Genomic DNA, 25,238 nt, shown 5'->3' on the forward strand with positions numbered 1-25,238 from the left:
ACTCTAACTTCCAAATGCTAGAAAAAGATAAAAAGACTAGAAAAAGAGGGGATATAGAAACTGCTCATTTTGTGCTTGGAGGAACGGCACCAGCACTGCAGTGCCCATGTGCTGGGTCTGCCAGGAGGTGCCCCTGCGTGGAGGGGGAGGGGCGCTTCTCCACCCAGGTTGCTGGGCTGGTGCACAGGCGCTTCCTCTGGGGCAGCTCCACGTGGAGGCGTCTAAGAAACCAGGGTCTACTTGGCCATCTTGCGGATCATGTAGTTGAGGATGCCCCCGTTGTGAAAGTAGGTGAGCTCCACGTCAGTGTCAAATCTCATGACAGCCTGGAAGGTCTTCCCAGTATCCAGCTGCGATGATAAAGAAGAGAGTGAAATCACTACGGGAGAAAGTGCGAGCCCACACGGGGAGATTGTGCCCCTTGGACCCATAGAGTCTCCACAAAGAACCTGCAGCTCCTGGGAGCATGCACAGTCTTGGGACCTGCCCAGCACTGCTACTGAAGCTGCATTTTATCAAGAGCTTCAGCTGAGCATAAAATACTAAAGGTGAGAGACACCGGAGGATTTGAAGTTGCTTCTCTCGGCAGCAGCTACTAGTGACGTTCAGACAATACTTTCTAAATCCTTTCTAGGTGCTCCCCTCAGATGGAAATGTCTCAGGTCAGCAGGTTTCATTAAGAATGTCCCTTGGGCTGCTGGGCCAGCTGCTCACTTTGGGACACAGACTCAGCAGCTGCCCAGCAGCTGTCCGGGTGGCTCACTTATCCAGGGACCTTGATGGAGGCACTTCATCCTTACGTCACCTAAAGGGCTGTCAATTTTACTCTGGGCTAAAAATCCTGGACCCTGGGGTGAAGCTCAAGGCTAGGATGAGTATGTCTGTTGTTTGTATTTTAAACTTTTTTTTTTATATTTATTTTATTCATTTATTCATTTATTTGTTGTTTGTATTTTAATAATACGAAGGAGCTTTCCAGGTAATGTGGAAATGCCCTATTCCAGAGCTTTCATCAATATTCTCTGACAGAGTTAGAGGGAGAAATAGGATATAGCAGGGCTGGGAGGTAAGAGTAGAACAAATGCTAACTCTATGAATAAACAGGAATAAATAAATCAGCAGGTATCATTTTACTATGTAATGAAGGCAGGTAGGAAAGATGCTAAGAGAGCTCCAAAGACTGATGCAGTCTTGACAAAAGGGATTTTTTTTTCCTTCCAACTCTCACTCATTCCCTTCTAATGACCTAATTAAAAACATAGAGTCTGGGGGACTCCCTGGTGGCGCAAGGGGTTAAGATGCAACCTGTGAGGCTGTCCGTGGCCACTGCAGCATGAGTTCGATCCTCGGCCAGGGAGCTGCCCGCATGGCACAGTAGACCTCTCCTGACTCGGCCACCTGCTCCCCTCAGCAGGGTATTTTAGTCAGTCTGCCTGGTCTGTCTCTGGTGAATCCTCTCACCCCACCCCACACACCTCTGGCCTATACCCCAGTTCTTGTGTGGATAAATAAATCTTTAAAAAACACAACAAAATAATTGAATTCCTTTTGCTAGGCCTGGTATGGAGTGCCTCCAGCTTACCTTCACTTGGACTTGCATTCGAGGCTTGAGGTTCTGTGGAATGATGATAGAGTATCGTTCCCGCCCGGTCAGTCCCAGGGTGTCTGCGTTCTCCTCCGGGAGATATTCGAGGGGGATCACCCCCATTCCAACCAAGTTACTGCGGTGAATGCGCTCATAACTCTCAGCCAGGACAGCTTTGATTCCCTGATGAGCCAAGAGAGTAGTTGAGGTACAGTTCCATTTTTCTTTAGATACAAAGAACTTTACAAAAGTCTTAAGTCAGACTCTTCTAGCAACCTAAATTCTTTGAAAATACTAATTAATGATTTATGTAAAATGTTATCCTCTAGTGTAAGTAACACAATAGCTAGACTGAACTGCCTGCAATGTATAGGCACTGCGTAAGTACTTATGTGAATTCTCTCATGCCACCCTCTGCCAGCCCTATGTTGTATGTTCATGTTGTCCTCCCTCTACTCAAGTGGTCAGTGGCAGTATCTGGTATTTGAACCCATGCACTGTGACCATGTACTTAACCATTTCATTATGCAACATCTCTGAGCAAATTTCCACTGTGTCTGGAATCCATACCATACATCATAAATTTTCGTTCCCTTGAATTCTGCTATTGTTGTGAGTGCACTGGGAGATGTTGATGCTTTTAGGCTTTATTTCAAGAATCAAATTGCATTGAGCATAGACTTGATACTAAGCTTCCTAGGAAGTACGTTTTATTGGTAATCCATAACTGGCCATATACAGCAATCATCAATAAACCAGGCTACTCAATTAACTAGAATATCCCGTTGTTAAATATTAGTTAACTGTAATATAATATTAAGACACACTAAGAGGTTTCTTGTTATTTAGGGTATACTTTTAAGATTCACTTCTATTAAGGTCACTTGGGGGAACTTCTTAAAAATGTAGATTCCTGAGCATTACCCAGAGTTACTGCAGCGGAATCTTGCAGAGAGCGTGGTGTGGGAAGATAGCCATTCTTATAAGTGATGAGAAGCATGGTTACAGAGCAGTGTTCTCAAGCTTAGCTGCATGTTAGAATCACCAAGGGAGACTTTTAAAGTCCCCATCCCTTTCTCCTTATTAATTAAACCAAAATCTCTGGGGATGACATCCAGGCTTAAGTATTTTTAAAAACCTCATGATTGCTTCCAAATTTAAAAACAAATTTATAGAGGAATGAGATTCTTTAGGACAGTATATACTTTGTATGGATTGGTACATATATGCATTTTGTATTTATTTTGGTGGAAGTGGAAATCTCTAATAAACACATGCTATTCACCAATGGCCAGCAGTGCTGCAGTGCTGTCGATCACCACTGTCTACCCTTCTCTGCTGGGGCTACAGCCCCAGACTCCTGTGTGCTCCAGGATGGGCAGCTACAGAATGAAGTATAGACACTGCCTGGATAGGCAGAACTGTAGCAAGCCCTCTGGGTGCCAGTTCTTTTATTGCTGTTGGATATTAACAGTTTCCCTCCTGACTGCTTGCTGCCTGGGTCTATTTTCTACTATCAACCTCTAGCCTCCCTCCTTTTGAATAAAAATATTCAAAAACATTTTTAGAAGGCTGGACATCTGGAGGGCTGCCTGTCAGAGAGCCATGTTTTGTACTGTACCCGTGGATATCACCTTATGCAGGGTTTCCCATTAATTTGCTTGAGTCATAAATTATACAAATTGACATCAGCTAATCCAGAGGATTAAAACCAGGCAACAAAATTGTTTCCTTTAGAGCAAACAATGCTCAAGAGGTAAAAACTGCTCCTGGTGTGGCACCTGGGGACACAGGTCAAGCCCTGAAAGGCTGAAGCTTCTAAAGAGCTATCTGTCTTCACACAGAGAGAGCTTCCTTTTCTACTGAGTCCATGAGCAGATTTTCACAGGCAGTGCAGAGCTATTGTAAAAAGTGCGTTCCCCAAGTTTATCCAAAGCCCAGTCTCCACTTTTTCCCATCTGTGAAAATACAGTGGCAGTGGCCCCTGGCTTATTCCTCACATTCATCTGGGAGAATGGCCTGAAATAAATTTTGGGTCCTTAATCTCTGAGAATGTTCTGAAAACCATGAAACTTTCCCCTATAACAAAAGATATACATACACTTTTGGATTTAATTTCAGAGACTTCACAGATTTTCCCACTAAACTGTTCTATAGACACTTCCAAAGATCCGTGGTTCCCAGGATATGAATGTCTGGCCTAAGGGAATCAGGTCAATTCTAGATTATGCTCCATCTCTTCACCACATGAAGTAAATCCAGATCCACCAAGAAGCAGGGGACGAACAATATTACTTACTTTTCTGAGCTTGGAAAGTAAAGCAACAGAATCTTTCCCTGGGCCCCCTCCCCACGTCATCCCTGGTTTAGGGGGGCAGCCACCTGTTTGAATGTCTCGACGACATACTCACCAGTAGGAAAGGGCCCTTGGCGGCCCAGTCTCGGGAGCTGCCCGAGCCGTACTCTTTGCCGGCCAGGACAATCAGGGGAAGGTTGGCCTGCTGGTACCGCTCAGCGGCATCGAACACGTCAAGCTGAGGAAGGGAAAAGGAAGGTTTTACAGACACGGTAAAGCCCCAGAGTGTGGACGCAGGTGTGTGGAGATCTGGTGAAAAGTGCAGGGTCAGAAGAGTTCACAGAGGCCCAAATCAATGCAAAGCCAACAGGAAAATCAGCCAGCCATTTGCCTGGTTTACAGTTTTCCAATGAACTCCATCTTATTTACCCCCACCAAACTGAATTTTATATTCTTTTAAATGAAACACCTAATTGTTGCCCTGACTTTAGAAAAATATTCAAATCCTAGAACAATGGGGGAAGAAAACTAGATTAGATTTTTTCCTCATCTATTGATTAGACTATTTTAAAACTTAAACGGAAAATCTAAACATTGATTTTGACTCAGTATCAGAGACTATGGGATGGTCATTTTGAAGGGTAGCAGAAAACAAAGAAGGTAACACGTTCAGAGATTACGTGAAGTATCCACTTTTATCAGGTACTCTTCTATGTGGAGGTCAAGGGCAGAGACAATAGATAACCAGCAATGGAAGCACAAATCAAAAAAAGGGCGGGTCAACTACTCTTCGCACACACAACAAACATTGTATACAAATAGATTCTCTTGTTTCTTACAGAAACTCTCAATATTGTGCTAACAGGAGGCTTTACTCAGAAGTAATAGCATTGCTGGTGATGGCGTATGAAACAATCGTTTTTCTTGGCTACAAAAATCACAGTAAAATTCTTCAATAAGAGGGAGTACTTTAGCTTAAAGGAGCTCTAGAAAAGTGTTCACTCAAACTCTCAAGTAGTCTTTTACAAATTACTGTTTCGGTGGATGGATGGGTCCGTAGTTAATTTCCAAGTGGCATCACTTAATTCTGGGTAGGAATCTCTGTGTCTCCATCTGGCCAGAGCCCGTGAAGACAGACAAAAACTGTTAGAAAAATGGTAAAAGCCTTCTTTTGTCCAACCAAATAGTCTAGATTTTTAAAAGAACAGAAAGATCCAGTCACCTGGATATTTTCAGAGATAGCTATTACTAGCGTGGGTATTAATACAGGAGTGGTATGTTTTAAAGTATTTTCAAAACTGTAAAACTGACAGTCTCCTCAGAGGGATGAGGCAGGTCTAGGACCCTAGTCTCTCTGACACAGCTATGCTTAGTGAACGGTTTATAAAGCCAGTGGCTCTCTGCTTTCTCCCTCTTCCAAAGAAAATAATGTAAAATTTAGTTGTTTCTTCTGTTATTTTACCCCTATATCTCTAGGTATTTAAAATGCCATTTTTTATTCACTTTTGTTATCTGTCCATTTCCTACTCTGATGAGGATTTAATTCTCTTAGCCACCACTCTCCAAGGCCTTCCGCCTCTCCCCGCTTCATTTATACCTCCCTTGCCCCGACTTCCCAATACAATTATCTCACAGGTTTTGATAAGTTCATACCCAGTGTTTGCATTATGTCCACATAAAGGCGACTTATGGTTCAGTCATGTAGTGTACTATGACTTCCTTTTCTTGGCAGTGGAAAACAAATTTCCACAGCAGTTAATAATTTTCATTTGTTTTTACTGTGTGTTCACCTATTTCTGTGTCCCTGTCCATTAACCCCCCAAACACCCTAACTAAAGCACAAGTCTTCTGTACAGACATTCAAATATATGAAGCAATCATTTAAAAAATCTTTTCAGAGTGATACACTCTCACAGGCCTTATTCCTGTCCCAGTTGGACAGCTAGTTCTCTGGATGTGGTTCATTCCTATCACAGTGGAATCTTCCTTCCCCAACACCTGAGGATTCCCTGCATTTCTTTTTCCTGAATTCTGTATCTTCCTCTTTTTTTTTTTTTTAAATATTTATTTATTTATACACGCACTGGGGTACTGGCCAGAGGCGCGGGAGGGTGAGAAAATTCACCAGAGACAGAGCAGGGAGCAGAACAGGCAGACTGACTGAAATACACTGCTGAGGGGAGCAGCGGGCGAGACAGGAGAGGTCTGCCATGCCATGTGGGATTCTCGCCAGCCGGGATCGAACCTGTGCTGCAGAGACTGTGGACAGCTTCACAGCACTGCGCTCAACCAGCTGTGCCACCAAGGAGGCCCTATCTTCCTCTTCTTTTGGTTTGTTTCCTCATTTTGGTGGAACACATTTCCTAAGTAGCTTCCTTAGACAGGGATTGAGGGATATTTTTAAAGCTTTGAGTTCCTGAATATGTTATTACTTTAATATCACTTGATTGTCAGCAGGAAAGATGTAGATTGTCAGCAGAAAAAATGTGCAAATCATTTTCCTCAGTCTGTTTCCAGTGCTGGAAATACTTCTAATCCCCAGTCATTGTATGTAAGCTGTCCTTCCCTCTTCTGAAGTTTCTAGATCTTTTCTATGACTGCTGTTCTTGGCTACATAATGATGTGACATGGAGTGGGCCTTTTTAAGTCATTTGGACTTTGTGTGATGTCCTTGCCAATGTTCTCAAGTCCACTTTGGCTGTTGTCTTTTCAGAATCCTATTCAGTCCGAGCTGGGCTTTCCCAACTCAGTCCTTAATTTTCTTTCTAATTTACCCTTTACCTTTCTGTTCTATATTCTGGGAGATTTTATCAACTGATCAGCTTTTCCTTTGAAAATTTTGAGGGGCTTTCAAAAAAAATTTAAGTGCTCTTTTTTGTCTTGATTACTTTGGAGCAACAGAAAATCATTCTAAAGCAATGTTTTTGCTACATTTTTCTTCTTTTTGCATCATCTGTTTTCCTTCTTATTCCTCTGTACTTTGTCTTTCTAGATCAGGGCTTGGCTCAAAGTTCTGTTCATCTGACTGTCTCCTTATTTAAGAGAGGCACTGGACATTTGACTACTAGAAATTCTACCTCCTGGCAGGCTTGTATATAAGTGAGGTTCACTGTGCTTGTAAGTTTTCTGGCAGCATCCTAGTGTCTAACTGCAAGTCTTTCCCCGTGGTCTCTTGGGCATTCCACCATTGAATCCTTTTCACTGAATAGTTTATCATGCCTGCTATTTATTAAGCAAATCTGTTAGACAATGACTTTGTACTGGGTCCTGATGATCACTTATTACCTATAAAGAATTTGCTTTACACAAATCTAATCAGTCACAAGTGCAGCAGCATGCACCTGGGTGAAGAGCACTGACTTCAGAGCCAGACTCCTTGGGTTCTAATCTCAGCTTCCCCCCTGTGTGACCTTAGGGAATTAAATGAGCTCGCTGAGCTTCAGGTCCCCAATTAAAATACCGATGATTATGACGCCTGCCTCAAAGAGTTGTTAGAAGTACATGCAAAGAGCTCAGAACAAATATTGCCTGGGATGCAGTAAGTTCCATGTAAATATTAGCTATTAACCTTCTAAAGTAGGTTGGCAGGGTTATTTCTCAAGCAGTCTAAACAGTTTTCAAGAGTTTTCTGCTGCATGCACTGGGAAAGGAAGTGACACTACTTCATGTGCTAGATATTATACTAGGTGCTTAACATGTCATTCCGTTTAAGTATCAGAACCTTACAAGGTAGTTAATATTTCTACTTCATGAGTAAGAAAAATGTGGTTCAGAAGATGAAATAATCTGCCAGGCTCAAGGTACAGGCCCCTCCTAACCTTCCTCATGGCTCCCCACTGTGAGCCAACAATTCCAGCTGTAATCCTGAAACTCTGGTTCCTATGAGGACCCAGCAGGCCTCCACATTCCTTCTTTTTCTAGAGGGTATGGTGAATTAAATGCTAGTTAAGTTATATGCTAGCACTTCTTGATAAATATCTTCTATCTTAATCTGGAATTTCCTCCTGAACTGATGGCATTCTATCCAGAGACTCTGTAAGCACAACGCTGAGGAAGCCAGATGTAGTTAAACCATGGTTAAACTAGGAAACTAGATTTAATTAAACATTAGCAGAACCCCTAAGCAGGAAAAGGAGGTTTTACAGTTTTAAAAGGACATCATTGAAAAACTCTACACACAGGGACACCTGGCAAGAGGGTCTATATGAAACCTGAGGTAGGATGGCGCTGAGAAGAAAAAATAGGAACAAAAGGGAAGTGCTTGTCTACGCAACCATCCAGCGCCTGACAAATGCTGGCTTCTTGAGGAAGCAGAAGAGACAATACTCACAACTTCTCCAGATGGCAGATGTATAGTCTGTGGTGCCTGCTTGTTCAGAAATTTGTTTAATAAGCGAATGTTGGCAAATGTCCCTCGAGCCATGATGGCATCGTTACCTCGGCGGGAGCCATAGGAGTTGAATTCTCGTGGAGTCAGGCTAGTAACAGAAGGCAGGAGAAGAACTAGTTTAGTGAAATGAGTGAAAATTAAATTTAGCTTGCAACAAGACAGCAGGAAGACCATAAACCTAGCTATTGCTCTGTGTCTACTAAGAATCGTTCTCTAATAACAGAAAAGCCAGGTACCCGCAGGTTCAACAGGTGCAACGAAATCACTATTCTCTTGGGATCAACTTAGTCTTACAGATCTAGGTCGGAAAATCAGGAGGACTCTATTAAGAGCATTTATTTTATTTAAGTAGGGGCGTCAACAAAACGTCATAGAAAATGAAGTATAGCTAAGATGGACACAGAGAGAGCAATCAGGCCAGTCAGATGGAACCAAGAATGGGGGGATCGTATGTTCCGTACCTAACCATAGGTAGGTTACGTGGATGAGGACAGTATTTATTTCCCTTTTCATATGGTCTTTTTCAGACTGGTGTTTACTGAATCCTTGGGCTTGGAAATTAATTACCCTTTCTATTTGTTGCTTTGCAGCTTCTATGGTACAATCTATGTTTTTTTCTTTTCCCACCTCACTCATACTTACCCTCTGTTAGTTAAATAGCGAGCAGCAGGGCTGTTTCTTGCAATATTTCCAGCTGGAGAGATGTGGTCAGTTGTTACCGAGTCTCCCAAATTTAAGAGTACATAGGCATCCACTATAGATTTAGGGGGCTGAGGATCCAAAGTCTAGCAAAAAAAAAAAAAAACCAAGTCCCAGTGTTTGCCCAGGTTTATTCATTAGGGGAGTCTCAACAGCCCTGAACCGGTGACAACTGTACATCAAGGCATAAATAACTCAAGGATTTTTCATTTTATCAGGGCTGCTTAGAAAGGTGAATGTACTTGAAATATTCTTATGTCATCCTTGAAGGGAAGAAGAAGAAGAATTGGCACTATCCCCTCAAAAGCAATAGGGATGCAGCTGCAAATGTCAAGTCTTTTTTCACATGCATGCAAATCCTCAGATGCTGACCTTCCTCAGACCTTACTGAGTCTGGGTGTGGGTGATACCAGACCACCAAGGTGTCCACACAATCAGCACCCATGAACAGGGGAACTGCAGGTCCAATTATCTGTGGCCAACTGTGGCCCATTATCCCAGCTTCCCCAAATGCTCCCAGTGTTATCTACTTGGATTTGTAAAGTTTTTCATGAAATAGGTAGTCACAGCAAAGGTATAGGGTAATAAAGTAGATCTGGTAAGAAACCTTTTGAAGATTTCATTTTGTTAAAAAAATAAGAAGTCTTACCAGGTTTTCAAAGAATGGTGGTGACTTAATGTAGGTAGATTTGGGATTCCAGGAATACAGCTTATCTTTGGGGGCTGCTAAGGCATTCCAGCTTTCATTCACAGTCTTAAAAAGAAAAGGCAGATCTAATCACATTCCATTTGAAGGAAAATTTAATGCAAACACACAGTACAATTAAAAACCATTTTTGTTCTAAGTAGTCATACAAGAGCTCCTTTAGATCAAGACAATGTCATGCTAAATCACTTAAAAATACAGATGCACTGTGATGGGCAGCCTGAAAGATGGCCCCAAAGGTCAGCCTCCTGATTGTATCATACCCTGATGTGACCCTTTCCTGCTAAGTGGGCTGAACTTAGCAGCTCATTTCCAACATAAGGTTGTAAAAAGACTCAACCCTGTCTCTCTCATTCCCTTTAGCTCTCTCTGACTCTTTCCTGCTTGGAATGAAGCCAGCTATGATACTGTGATCTGTAAAAAAGAGACACACAGCAATATACTGAGAGGTCTCTGGCTACCAGTCAGTGAGGAACTGCCCTCATGCCAAAAACCATGAGAGTGGACTTAGAGGTGGATCCTGCTGCTATTGAACTTTCAGATGAGCTGCAGCCCCAGATGACACCCTGATTGGAGGCTTGTGAAGGCCCAGGCACCAAGTGAGCTGCATCTGGTTCTGCACCCACAGGAACTATGAGGTAATAATATATGCTTGCTGTCTTAACCCACTGAGTTTTGAAGTAGTTTGTTGCATGGGTTAGATAACGCTATACACATATATACATATACCTATACACACACACATATAATGTATATTTGAGATGTAAATATATGTATCTATACACGCATGCACGCACACACACATATATACACACTTATATAACTTTGAAATAATGATCCAGATTAAACCATAAGAGAGATTTACTTTCTGAAGGTTTTAAAAATGGACTTCCAGATCACATAGCCATTGGACAGCAAATAACAGCTGCCATGCATTCAAATTGGCTTGAATTCTCTCCACAGTTACATCAACATAGCCTTTGGGGAAAACATTTAATTAGAGTAATATCATTTGCCAATGAACAGCTTGCAAGAGCACACAGCACATGAATTTGATCTCCATGTGCCTTCTCACCCCAGTTTGCTCTCTTTATTTCAAACCACTAGCCCTAGTCAGCAGCCTACGGGTCAGCTTAACACAGAAGGCAGGGGGAGGAATAACATAGAAGAATCTCAGAATATGATATTGGGCCTCATACATTTTCCCCCTATTTATAAAATGCACACGAAGTGCTATTTACTTCAACAGTTTGGTAGTTCTGTGCTTCTTGCTGAGTGACTTTTTATGTATTTTTAAGTATTTCAAAGAATTCTGAGAGGTACATTTAACCAATAGATGTTCCTTTGAGTCCACTTTGGTGACACAAAAGTGATGTCATGGTTCTGAGAAGGGGGAGTTAAGGAGCGCTGGCCAATAATTACAGGCCTGAAGCCTTCTCAAGGCTATCTGGGGAGTATGGAGTTTGTAAAAATGCAAGTCACAGGAAAAAAAGGACTGAGAAGTGTTTCCCTGCTTCTCTGAAGAAATAAAGGCTACTTTCTGTAGTTTATACTCCAGTCAGCCTTGAGCTCTGCAGGAATGACACAGACACCCTGAGGGCAGGATAGGCAGAGACCTCACCTCTATTTTCTGATAGACTTCCTTAAACATCCCAGGGATGACATACTGGCGCTCCACTGCCTGGATCTCTTCTCGGGTAGGCCAGATGTCTTTCAGAAATACCTGTTGTCCCTTTGCATTTACCCCTGGAGGAAAAAATGTTTATTAATGAGAAAAACTTCATATAGACTCTATTTTCTTTGTTACAGAGTGTCAAGTCTCATTCTTCATAGTAGTTAGAGTCTATAAAATCTACATCACTGTCCCTAGGGGCAATACAGGGTTAGATTCCTCTGGTCACATTTTCCATCAACCCGTAGCCCATAAAATTCCTTTATGCGTTGTCTCTGCTTAAAGACTGCTTATTTAATACATATTGCTGATGCGTTAACAGGGAGCTGTAACTGCCAGCACTGTAACTCTGCCTCAGGAATCTTGTCTAACATGAGGTACATCACGGCTTCTTGGGCTTAGCGACTACTTGAGCTTCACACTTAGAAGCCCCAGTAAACAGTGAAGTCACCAACACAAAGTACAAAAATGCAAAAAACACAGCAGTAAATACAGCAGGAAAAGGACACTTATAGTAGGAGAGGTGAAACAAGAAGGCAGAAGACTGCTTTTGTTCCACCTCAGCTGATTATATGCTTGTGGAGTGACTCAAAGTCTTCATCTTTCTGTGTGTCTCTGAATAAACAGGGAAATGTGATGAGGACTGATTTGGGGCAAATGACACCTTAATGAGTAGGCAAACTAAAAATACAGATCCAAATATAATGAGGATCAACTGTACCTCTAAAGTTATGATTTCCTAAAAGTAAACCAAAGGGGCCTCATTTTCCATATCATATAATCTTCTGAGAATGGGTTGAGGAGGGTATAGCAAGCAAGAAGAAAACAAAGCGTCATTTCCTCTGAATTTTGAGAAAATGGAACTAGCTGGGAAGTGGTGCTACAGAGGGCGTATTAAAACAATGCATATCCTTAGACTGAAGGTGCCAGAAAGAGGAGCTGAAGAGTCCGTAGGAAGAAGATCTCTATTTCCATATTAACTCCCTTTTTGTCATTCTTTTACCCTTTAGTAAATGCTTATTTAACTATTTGCATTATGTTTAGCTGTGCAGTGGGGTATAAAAAACACTCCTCAATTTTCTCTTCCAAGTTCTATGCTTCACTTTCGATTAAGGAAAGCAGTAAATTTCTTTCAGTAATATTTTTAATTTCGTTAGGAAAAAAATTCATACCCACACAAAAAAAATCTTACCCAGTGGCTCCTTCTCAAAGTCAATCCTGATGGTCCCAGCAATTGCATATGCTATCACTAAGGGTGGTGAAGCTAAATAGTTGGCCCGGGTATTGGGGTGGACTCGCCCTTCAAAATTCCTGTTCCCAGACAGTACACCAACAGCTACAAGGTCTCCCTGTTTAAGGACAAAAACCAGGTAATAAAGAGATTGCTTCAGCTTCTTGTGTTTGACCATTTGCCAAAGCTGCAGTGAACTTATTAGCTATATACTCTTGGGTAAGTTAATTAATATCCTCTTTATGCCTCTTTCCATAACGGTGAATTGGAATGGTAATAGAAACTGTTTCACAGAGTTGTCAGCATTAAGGTAATGATGGGAATGCAAGACTTAGTGCAGTGCCTAGCACAGAAGTGACTGCTCATTAAATGCTAGTTTTGACTAAAAAGGCCTCTAGAATTGTTTGCTCCTAGTCACTCGAAAACTGGTTGAACAAATCTTCGCACAAATGAATCTAAATTAAACTGCACTGGTTTGATTTTTGTCCCATAAATTCTGTAGTGTTGAGAAATATGATTTGGCTTGCTTCACATTAATTTATAGAAAGCATGTCAATCAATTAACTTGCTCAAGAGTATATCACTAATAAATTCAGTTCAACTCCAAGAGCATACTCTTATCTATATCTCTCTCCTGCTTCCCCAGAACTTTTTGACAATACCAGTATTTTGTTCATACATCACATGAAAAGAAACAACAGCTTTGTAGACCCACAGGCACTTCTGTAATTACCTGTGTGATGGCTTCTACCACAGGTTCAGGTAAAGGCCCACTGTTGCCAATGCAGGTCATGCAGCCATAGCCCACCACATCAAACCTAGATGCCAAAAAAGAAGCACATGACAGTGAATAAAAGCCCTCAGTGAGCCCATCTGCTGCTAACTGTTCCTGGAGACCACTGATTGAAAGAGGACAGCAAGGCATGAAGTAAGTTTACTACAGTGCTAGTTCCATTAAGCTTTCACTCTTGGGAGCATTTTGATATACTATTCACCCATTCTAGATTATTCAGTCAGACTCCTTTTAATAATTTTCTCTTAAAAGTAATTTATTTTTATGAGTAAATTACAAAAAAAGTCATCTAATCAAATATTCTAGAATTTTCTGAGTTGAACTCAAATATGCCACTTACTGTTTCTATTTACTACTTTTATCATATAACCCCAAGAACTTATGACTTTTATGAGGTGCATTTTATGATGAATAAAATCTGTGTTATCCAAATTAAGAATAATGGGGAAATGGAAGAAACTATACTTGGCAACAAGTAATTAATTTACTTCAAGAACTAAGAATATTTTTAGCCATGGTAAATAATTATTTTCATAATGAAGCACAGCCTCTCAGTTGCAGAGCCAATGCTAGCCCATAACATGCCTTGTGCAAATGAGAAAAGGTGCCCCCACATCTAGTCAGATGCAGCAGCAGCCCAGGGCACAGGCTCAATTTCCCACCCCTGCCCCTCATTGGCACTTCTGGATAATGAACAACCAGCACACCTGACCTGCAGGTGTTTAGAAATATAAGGGTCATGTCTACTTACCATTTGACAGAAGACAACACTATTAAATCCCATCAGCTAAGTCAGGTGTAGGCCAACCCAACAAAACCAACGGCATAAAAGAAATCGTTCCCTCACCCAAGCTGAGACAGGTAGGGCATGACTCCGCTTTCTCGCAGGTAGTAGGTAACCACACCACTTCCGGGAGAAAGACTAGTCTTGATGTAAGGCTTCACATTCAGGCCGGCATCCACGGCTTTCTTTGCTAACAAGCCTGTAAAGTGGTAAACACAGGTACGATGTGTGGCCGCTTCCTCTACAGGCCAGGGGCAATTCAAAAAACAGACTGACTTTTTAGTCTGCATTTCCTGCCACCACCTGACAAAGCCCAGTTCATGTTGGCACTTTTTGCTATTTCTGCTACCTCATAGAAACCAAAAGCTCCCTGGGACAAAGTCACATAGCAAACTCAAAATTAGTCATGGAAATGAAGAGGAGATGTGCAAATTTTTTTTTTTGAAAATGTAAACCTAAAGCCATTTAGAAATACATTTCAGAATGAGTTTTAATTTTTGGAGAGAAAATGTTCTTTGTAATCACACAGATGAAAATTATAATTGGAGGGGCCCTTTCTTGAAGTATATAAATTGTGTGTATTGGTTGGTGAGAAATACAGTCTAGAATTAAAAATCTAGTCCTCAGATATTTCTTAAAGTAGAAGAACAAGGCTTCTTGCATCGTTGTACTTTTAGATTGTTACACGAACACTGGGTCCTCTGCCATACAACACATCACAGAAGTAGGGAAGAAATAAGGGATGGGTAATAAGGAGACAAAAAGCTACTGACAAACTTGGTGGTTTATTGAAGAAAACTGGTTTGCTCCAGATTAAGGAAAAAAACATAGGTGTCAACAGGTGAATTCTTGGAAAAAGATGGTTTTCCTTCTACATTTGTCTCCTTCACAAAGAAAAAATTGTGGCTATTCTTTGGTGTACAGGCACAAGAGTTTCTCATGGGGACGATTAAAGGTTTGGAAACTAAAGATTTCTTATTTAGAGAAAATACCACATGTAAATATTAACTACTTAACAAGAATTGCATAATATGCAGGTGAGTTTTATCAACCAGCGAGTGCCCTATGCCCTAATTCAGATGAGTCTAAATAGACTAAATTCCACTGTACAAAAATATTTATCATGGGTTTTACACAGAACAGTCTGTGACATGAAACCAGTTCTTTTGTTTTTCTTCTGAAGTCTGACACAAGATTCTAGGCTTTACCAGAAAGTCCGTTCTTTGCTTTCCACCTTCTACTTATTTTTTGGTGTTAGTTCTGGAAAAAGAATATTACACATCAAATATTCTACTTTTAATACTTTGCTTTGGAAACTACTGTAGTGTACCTATTTCTGAGCCAGAAAATATTGGCATCTAGAAAAAACAAGGCTCAGGAAACTAACTCCATGTTAGAACTCAGTGAAGTACTTGGGCCATGTCTTGGGAGATTTCTACTCACATGACAATGGGGAGGGGGATTCAAGTCACTTACCAGCTCCTAACATCACAGAAGGATTACTGGTGTTCGTGCAGCTAGTAATGGCAGCAATAACCACAGAACCATGAGCAAGGGTGAACTCACTGTTATCATAAATAAACGTCTTGTAGTTGTTATGATGTTCTGGAGCAACCTGGAATCCTTTAAACCCTTGCTATAAGAAGAAAAAAAATGTGTGCATAAATATAATATGTAACAATGTTATATATGTCGTCCAAAGTTCTCAGTTAAGAAGTACTTGGGTAACTATAAATTTAAAGGCCAGTTATTAACAAAACATAAATAACCCTGCCATTTCTGAAATGCTACAGAAAAATCAAAGTTCTCTTTATTCTTTTCAAATTTTTTAAAAAAGCAGTCATAACTCCTCAATATTAGTCTGTTTTGAAATTATTACCAGTTACTTCCACCCTACCTCAAAAATGGAGATGCTTAAATTTAGTTTAACATGAATCTAATTAGAACTCCATGACATTATTGTACAATTGTGTACCGAGGTCACTGATCCTAGCATTATGGAAATTCAGAAAAATGTGCCATTTTGGTCAGATTTAACTAATCATAATCAATAAGGCAAACAAAGTTCAGGTACACCTTATTTTATTGCACTTTGCACATACTTGACCAGCCAAAAGATGATACAACTTGCTGAAGGCTCAGAGATGATTAACATTTTTTTAGTAAAATTAAAGTATGTCCATTTTTTAAAATATATAATGCTATGGCATACTTAACAACTACAGTATAGTATAAATGTAACTTTTTAGATGCACTGGAAACCAAAAATTCACCCGACTCACTTTATTGCGACATTCACTTTGTTAGTCTAGAACTGAACTCTCAATATCTCGAAGATGTGTCTGTATTGCTGAACATTTGGTAGAATGCTGGTGGCCCAAAGATAAAACCCATCATATAGCTTAATCATTCGTTCAGAAAATGTTCATTGAAAATCTACATACAAGGAGTTATACTTTTTTTTTTTTAAGATTTATTTATTTATGCATACAAGAGCTGGGGTGTAGGGCAGAGGTGCTGGGGGAGGGGGGCGTGAAGGTGTGGGAGTGGTGAGAAGATTCACCAGAGACAGAGTGGGGAACAGAACAGGAGGATTGACTGAAATACACTGCTGAGGGGAGCAGCAGGCAAGACAGGAGAGGTCTGCTGCGCCATGTGGGTCACCTCCCTGCCCGGGGATCGAACTTGGGCTGCACCACCAGGGAGGCCCCTATGCTAGTATTTTGTAGAATACAAAGAAGATTATGACATAATACCTATCTTCAAACTTCCAGCACAGTAAAGGAAATCAGATTTGCAAATAACAAAGTGTCAATGATGGAAGTTAAAGGCTATGGGATGCCATTAAAAGGTTTCAAATCAAATGCTATGAAGGCTCAAGTGATGGAAAGACGGCTTTCTGCCATGAGATCTGACGCCACATTGTGGAGTCACTGACAGATTAGGACATGCAGATGGGGAAGAGGAAGGAAGGCAGGGAATGACATGAACGACGTGCAATGGTCAGAAAAGCTTGGGCAAGTAGAACAATGTGATGAGACCTACTAAAAAAGTGAACAGGTTTTAAAAGTGTGCGTTGAATTGTGGGTACAGACTGTCATGTGCCCTGAGGAAGATGCTTGGCTCTCAGCTAATGGGAGAAGCATTAAAAACTTTTGGAAGCAGAAGAAACAGCCTTACTTCCAGGCTTCAGGAAGATTGAATGGAGTGAAAAAAAGCCGGAATGCTAAGAAAACAGGCAGGGGCAGGAGGTCAGGGGCAGGAGGTCAGGGCCCTGTTTCCCCTCGGTCCCTACCTTGGCTCCAAGGCAGCTCTCAAAGTCCTTTTTCATGTCAGAGACGGCTACTTTGTCCTGAGGCCTTTTGGGCCCACTGCAGCAAGGCACTACTGTTTTCAAATCTAATTCTACAACCTGCCGACACAAAAGAAAAGGACATGTAGAAACGACATTATTCTCATGAAGAAAAAACCGTAATCCAGGCCATATCATTTAAAACACCCCAAAAATAACAAACAAACTAAATCATGACAATGAAAAGCAAGAAAGTAAATATTCTACTACATAGGGGATGGGTTTCCAAAGATCAAGATGGAGAGAGCGGCAGGCAGGAAGTCTTGCCATCTCTAAGAATGGGCAGGTGAGCACTGTCTGCCATCTGCCCATCTTTGTCAAACAGCTCATATGTCCTTTTATTGTTTAGGTTAGTCTGAGGGGGAGTTTTCTACTGAAAATGACACACTGTACTTTTTCTAAGATGAGGGATGCTCTATTAAGTCATCAATGCCAGGGAATGGGCCCAATATTCAGTATTCTAGTATTTCCTTCCCTTAATGGAATAGAAAACAAATCAAGGGTCTCACATCTAATTTACCCTCCAATTGGTTGCTAAGAAAAATGTGGATTCAGTTGGCAACCCAGAAAATGAACGAAGGTTAAATCACTGTATAAATCAGAAATAATTGATACGTCTGCACCTCCATTTCTTCTAGCTATAGTAATGATGAACTTAAAGCCTTCACATAGCTCCAGTCCCTCTAGGAAATTCCACATAAGAGGAATAAGTTGTAGTTCAGAAGGGGGAAAGCACTTGGGATCTAATGGCCAGGAGCAACAGAAGTCATAATATTTGATTATGTGTACAATTCCTTATCTTTTTGATTTTTCAGCCTTTTACTATCTTGTTCTTCTGCGATGACTTGTCAGTGACTGACTTCCTATAAGTATACCCCCCAAAATAAACATACATACAACTAAAGTCACAGCCTTGAGGAAGAAAACATGAGGTGCTCTCATACCTGGGCAAAGTCTGGGTCCTGCGAGGGATCACTGAAGTCCCGAAACATTCCCACAGCCTGCAGGTACTTTTTAATATGATTTACTTTTTTTTCATCACGACCTAAATGGGCATTTTAAGAAGTAACAGGTAACAGGTTAAACTTGCACCTCTACCAGCAATTATATAAATAAAATGCATTTTACTCATACATACACCAACAACTCTGCTGATATTTCAGCTTTAGAGTAACAGTCTACAGAGCTGCTGCTGGTGTTTATTAGAGGCCACTGGCTGATCTGGTGTTCCCATCAAAGTGACTATTTTCTGAAGAATTATGTCTTTCCTCTTTGGGTATAGTCCTCAACCAGGAGTCCCTAAGCCTTCGCTTGTCATCAAAGTACACCTGTGCATCTGCCTTCATTTGGCCACAATCCAAATTCCATGGTATTCTTGTTAAACTAACAATCTTTTTGGTCTCCCACCACAAACCACCAGCTATGAGCACTTCCGGTATGCTCAGCACCACATGCTAAACATTTTAAATGCATTATTATCTCAATCTCTGGTTCTGTATCATGACCTTATGAGATAAGTACTGTCATAATTCTCCTTTATAGAAGCGCAAATGGTAGCGCAAGAAGATTAAGTAAATTTCCCATGGAACACAGCCTGGCAGCACCAGATCTGAATGGGAGTTTGACGCCAAAGTCCGAAGTCTTAGCTCAAAACACTGTATCACAAAGACTATGACCCTGGACACTCTGCTTTTTAATTCTTATCAAGAAACTCATTGTAGGCAATAAAGCACATGAAGCATGCCTAACACACGTGTGGTCCACCCATTTCTCTGACAGCTGAAAAAGACTGATAGTTCAGTAGTGACCCACAACAGATCAGCTTTTTCCCCATTTTAATTGGGTTGTAAAGATTATCAGTTTTCAGCATGGACTTCACAAAAGATGAGTATCCAAACTTCATGTCATGACGTGTTGTTGTGCCCACTGTTTAGGACATCTAATGCCATCTTTTCATGAAGACGCATGGGAGAAACTTCTCTTAGGTTTATCATGAGAAACTATCTACTTCTGTTTCAATTTAACAGAAATTACAAGTTTGGAACCAGCTCACTATGAAGTTTAGTGACCACTTCTAGAGCCTCAGGAATTAATCTTACCTCTGGATGTATTTTGCAGCTTTCCCTCCCCTCCCACTACCTCTTCCCTTCTCTCCTTTAGGTTGATTCTCTCCACTATTTATTCTGTTCCTTTATTTACTCTGTTCCTACTATTTATTCTGTTCACTTCGGAGTAGTGAGAGATATTAATGTGGTTGTAGGAAATAAAAACTTCTAGAAAAATAAACATTTTTATCACACCTGCTGCATAACTCCTTCCAGAGAAATGGTTTCCCTCAGGAAAACTGGGGAGAAGACTTGGATTTCCTTGAAGTCTGATCTTCAGTTTTCTCTATTAATCAATAAGTCAATCAAGCTAACCCATGGCTCTGTGAAGAGGAGGAGAGCAACTACAAACCAAGTGTCTGGCAGATGCCAGCAGATGAGGTCTGCTTACTTAGTGACCATTTCCAAGATCACTTGTATCATGTTAAATAACTAGTAGAGGAAGACCAGTGTAAGTAGCTAGGCTTCCGGGAGTGCTTGCGCGCTTCCTATTGGTCATACCATGATACCTTCTTAAATTCAACAACCATCTGACTCCACAAAGAGAACAATTAAAACTTGTAAATCTGATCTAGCACATTCCAAAGGGCAAAGGTAGAAAGTAGTGCTCCAATTCTCAGTGTCCTATAAAGTGACACAAAGGGCCTCTTGCACTTACCTGTCTGCACCAAGTACTTGATACTAACTTCATCAACTGGGAAAAAGGCAGCAGTTGCTCCATACTCTGGGCACATGTTGGCAATTGTAGCTCGGTCAGCAATGGACAACTGGGCTACTCCTGGCCCAAAGAACTCGACAAATTTGCCTACAACCCCAACCTGGCGGAGGTGCTGAGCAGAATAACAGAAAAATTTGAGACCTGATAGCTCATATTTAAAATGCAGAATTATCACCTCATAATTCTTATTAACTAGCCTTGTCAGTAAACACAGTAAGTTCATTTACTGGTTTTCAATTTGCAATAAAAATAAAACCTAAGGGCTTCTTGGATTGGATCCTGGAATAGAAAAAGGACATTACTGGAAAAAAAAAAAAACAACAACAACAACAAACTGGAAATTTTCCAAAAAACCCATCAGCCTCAGTGACTGACTTGGTGCTGTGGGAAGCCACATAGAAAGCCTGTTTTGGCTATACTGAGATTTTGTCAAGTTTTGTGGGTAAGCTCTACATTTTTCCCATCTGAAGAATAATGCACAGACATCTATGGTAAGCCACGGCATGCAAATAAACCCAAAATCAGATTCCATAAAGATAAAACCAAGAACTTTTTCTGACTTTTAACAGTACTGTATCCATCTCAAACACCTCATGCCTTCAAACTATCCAACCAGAATCATTTATGTTTGTGACAATTAAAAAAAAAATCACTTTTTCTATAACTTTACAAAGTGAAATTGCCTTTTGTGAAAAGAAGCAAATCATCAAAAACATTATTTACTACAAGGGTTAAAGATAAAACCTATTTTCTAGCTGAGAGAAACATCTGCTATAGTAAGATAAACTACAGAGAAGTAAACAAAGTCAAACAATTATAGTAACAATTTGTTATTTACATATAAAGAAGAACCTTGTGGGATGGGTAAAATATAAACACATGTATAAGAATGATACCCACAACCTCAGGATAGTGTTTATTTCTAGGAATGGGGAAGATGGCTTTAAGGATGGTGTAGCCATAAATATTAGATTCTATTTCTTAAAAAATATACGCAGAGTTCTCAAGCAAATGTGACAAGATGCATCTGTTAAGTCATGAATGTCATTTTAACTTCTGTGTATTTCCCCAATTTTGCAATTTTGAAAAAAATTTTAACAAAAAAGATGCATGCAGTAGCAGATTAAAACAAACATACTTATCTAAAATTCAATCCCTTATCTCTCTTCTTATCTCATCATGAACATACTGCTTTTTAGGATTTCTAGAGAACGTGGAAACCAAGAGAGACTGCATCATGTATCTCCTCTCTGTTTGTCACTGGGGAGTGGCAGCATATCATTACCTTGGTAATGGTGAGCACGATGTCAGTGGACGTTACCAGGGGGTGGGGGTTTCCCATCAGCTTGTAGCCAATCACTTGGGGAAGCACCATGCTGATTGGCTGACCCAGCATGACAGCTTCTGCTTCGATACCACCCACACCTGTAAGGAATGGAGGGACAGAATCATACTTTCCTTCTTTTTCACTCTATCCCTCATGCATAATTCAATGCCTTAGATAATAATCCAATTACAATGCTTTACTAGTATGTTCCTTTAAAGACCAGTTACCTATTTTCTACTTCCCTCTTCAGAATTCTTAACAAGTATTTCTCAGAGTGTGGTCCCCCCCACACCTGTATCAAAATCCCCTCGATTCCACACCAAAGGGAGAGTTAGGGGCCTCCCTGGTGGTGCAAGGGTTAAAGTCTCAGTACTATCAAGCTATTGCCAGTCACTGAGGTTCAATCCCCACCAGTTTGCTGACCCATGTGGCACAGCAGACCTCTCCTGTCTCACCCGCTGCTCCCCTCAGCAGTGTATTTCAGTAGATCCACGTGTTCTGCTCCCCACTCTGTCTTCGGTGAACCCTCTCTCTCTCTCTCTCTCTCTCACACACACACACACACACACACACACACACACACACTCCCTGCACCTCTGGTCTGTACCTCAGTTCTTGTATGCATAAATAAATAAAATCTTAAAGTAAAAGAAAACAAAACAAAAAAACAAAGGGGAGAGTTGGGGTTAGGAGTCTCCATTTCTAACACACTAGGTGATTTTCATATATTTTTTTTAAAGATGTATTTATTTTATACAAGAACCAGGGTACAGGCCAGATATGCAGGATGGGATTCACCAGATACAGAGCAGGGAACAGAACAGGCAGACTGATGAAACACACTGCTGAGGGGAGCAGTGGGTGTGACAGGAGAGGTCTGCTGCGCCATGTGGGACCCTCACTGGCCAGCCGGGATCAAACCGGCACTGCAGAGGCTGCGGACAGCTTCACAGAGCTGTGCTCAACAGCCTGCGCCACCAGGAGAGGCCCAATTTTCATATATTATTAATGTTCCTAATCCTTATTACAGTTCATCCTTCCCAATATTATTATTGAATGCCTCAGTATATACTTCTCTGGGCACTGGAAATCATAGCAGTAGATGACACAGACAGAAATTCTTCTCTGAAACTTGTGAACATGCAAATTCATGCTACTGGCATCAGAGTAAATTAGGGCAAACCATAGAAGAGCATATATGGAACAGGAACCTGGAAGATCACTCACCCCAACCAAGAACACCCAAACCATCAATCATGGTAGTGTGCGAATCCGTGCCCACAAGACTGTCTGGGTAATAATATCCATCTTGATCAAATACCACTCTTGCCAAATACTCCAGATTCACCTGGTGGATGATCCCTGAGCCAGGAGGAATGATCCGCATGTTGCGAAAAGCTTGAGAACCCCACTAGAATTGAAAAATGGAAAGCATACTATGAATGCCTGTCGTACTTCTCCACAGCCTGTCTCCTTCACGCACCCCTCTCTCAGGCCCTTCAAGTCAGCCAGTGTAATAAAATTCTGCCCATACCTTTAAAAATTCAAATCGTTCTCTATTTCTTTCAAATTCTAGGTCTTGATTCTTCTGTAAACTGTCTGCCCTGTTGGAGAGAAAAACTATATATGTAAACTTAGTTTAGAGACTTAATGTTACTGGCCAAATTTATTGGAGATGAATAAACAAAATGGCTATTTTATCTGCAGACTTACTGGCTGGCACTGATGCATTAATTTATAGGGGAGAGGTAATTAGTGAAAGTATTAATAATAATTATTATTTGGTTTAAGTGGCTCTTACCTTGCTTTAAACATAGTGGGTAGAACACAGTAAGTGAATTCAAGCCACAAATAATCTAGTCAGTGTCTGCCTCTTAGGAAAACACTGTATATCTATATCACAAATACCTCAGGCAGCACAAACTCAGTGGGTTAAACCCTAATACGTGACTTTCTCTCCTAAGTCTCTTCTTCCTATCTGTCCACATGTCATCTAATGAACTTCTCGCCTACCATTTAGTACTTACAACTATCATAGTATTTATTCCAGAAATAGCCTCCTAACTGATTTTTCTGTCAGTCTATTTTTTTAATTTTTCTTTTGTGTGTCACCAGGATTGATTTTCCAAAACACATCACTAGTCAGAATAATCAAGCAAGAGAAAGATATAAAAGGAATCCAAATTGGAAAAGGATAAGTAAAATTATTGCTTTTCGCAGATAAGATACAAAAAAACCTTTAAGACACCACTAAAAAAGTATAATAAACAAAGCAATACAGCAAAATGGAAGACTACAAAATCTATACAAGTCTGTTGCATTCCTATACACAATGAACAAAAAACAAAGAAATCAAGAAAAAAGTCCTACTTACAATATCATCAAAGAACATTAAATATCTAAGAATAATCTAAACAAAGGATGTGAGAGACCCTATTAAATGAAAAGTATAAGACATTGTTAAAAGAAATTGAAGCAATATAAAAATCTAATGCAAAGTTTTGATGGAATTCTTTAATGAACTAGAGCAAACATTACTGAAGTTTATATGGAACTACAAAAGACAATGAATAGACAAAACAGTCCTGGAAAAAATGAGGAAGAATGGCAGTATCATGCTCCCAGACTTCAAACTATAGTAAAAGGCTGTAATAATCAAAACAGTATGGTATTGGAATTAAAAAAATACACAGACCAAGGGAACAGAATTGAGAACCTAGAAATAAACCTATACTTACGTGGACAGTTAATATACAACAAAAAGCCAAAAATATATGCTGGAAAAGGGAGAGTTTCTTCAATAAATAGTGTTCACAAAATTGAACAGCCACATGCAAAAGAATGAAACTAGAACACTCTCTCATATCACAGACAAAAACTAACTCAAAATGGAATAAAGACTTGGCTGTAAGACCATGACTTTGGTCTTACATAGGCAATAGACAGACAAAAACACAGGCAAAACAATGCACGACAGCAGTTTCAGAGATGTCCTTGGGGACACAACTCCAAAAGCAAGGTAAACAAAAGCAAAAATAAGCAAATTGCATGATATCAAGCTAAAAATCTGCACAGTGAACAAAAAGACACTCTCCTGGAACAGAAAATATTTGCACATCATATTTCCAAAAGGGGCTAATATCCAAAATCTACAAAGAACTAATACAACTCAACAAAAAAGAAAACAACCCAATTAAAAAATGGGCAGAGGCGTTAAAGGGACACTTCTCTAAAGAAGGCATACAGATGGCCACAGGGACATGAGAAAAATGTTCAACATCACTTACCATCAGGGCAATACAAATCAAAACCACAATGAGATAACATCTCACTCCCCCAAAGCGTTCACATCAAAAAACCTAGAAACAACAAATATTAGCAAGGAATCCTTATACTTACGCTGTTGGTGGAAATGTAGGCTTGTCCAGCCTTTATGGACTAGAGTATGGAGGTTCCTCAAAACATTGAAAACAGATCTACCATATGCTCCAGCAATTCCACCTCTTGGTATTCCTCAAAACATTGAAAACAGATCTACCATATGCTGCAACAATTCCACCTTTTGGTATTTGTCCAAAGA

General features: G+C 40.4%; 1 protein-coding gene across 1 annotated transcript in view; it reads right to left on the reverse strand.

Annotated features, from left to right (window-relative positions):
• Nucleotides 1-236: 236 nt before the first annotated feature.
• ACO1 (aconitase 1) overlaps nt 237-25,238 on the reverse strand; it is a gene marked incomplete at both ends in the record, with an annotated part of 32,412 nt that continues 7,410 nt past the window's right edge. The window contains 17 exons of the mRNA XM_084237618.1: nt 237-350; nt 1,583-1,768; nt 3,997-4,119; nt 8,212-8,359; nt 8,914-9,056; nt 9,620-9,724; nt 11,298-11,422; nt 12,541-12,697; nt 13,313-13,397; nt 14,220-14,355; nt 15,633-15,792; nt 17,452-17,568; nt 18,453-18,553; nt 20,272-20,443; nt 21,617-21,756; nt 22,886-23,069; nt 23,193-23,262. Of these exons, the coding sequence (XP_084093744.1) occupies nt 237-350; nt 1,583-1,768; nt 3,997-4,119; nt 8,212-8,359; nt 8,914-9,056; nt 9,620-9,724; nt 11,298-11,422; nt 12,541-12,697; nt 13,313-13,397; nt 14,220-14,355; nt 15,633-15,792; nt 17,452-17,568; nt 18,453-18,553; nt 20,272-20,443; nt 21,617-21,756; nt 22,886-23,069; nt 23,193-23,262 (2,266 nt within the window). The remainder of the gene's footprint in view (nt 351-1,582; nt 1,769-3,996; nt 4,120-8,211; nt 8,360-8,913; nt 9,057-9,619; nt 9,725-11,297; nt 11,423-12,540; nt 12,698-13,312; nt 13,398-14,219; nt 14,356-15,632; nt 15,793-17,451; nt 17,569-18,452; nt 18,554-20,271; nt 20,444-21,616; nt 21,757-22,885; nt 23,070-23,192; nt 23,263-25,238) is intronic.

This window comes from Talpa europaea (genome assembly GCF_964194135.1).
Source record: "Talpa europaea genome assembly, chromosome: 7".
NCBI lineage: Eukaryota > Metazoa > Chordata > Mammalia > Eulipotyphla > Talpidae > Talpa > Talpa europaea.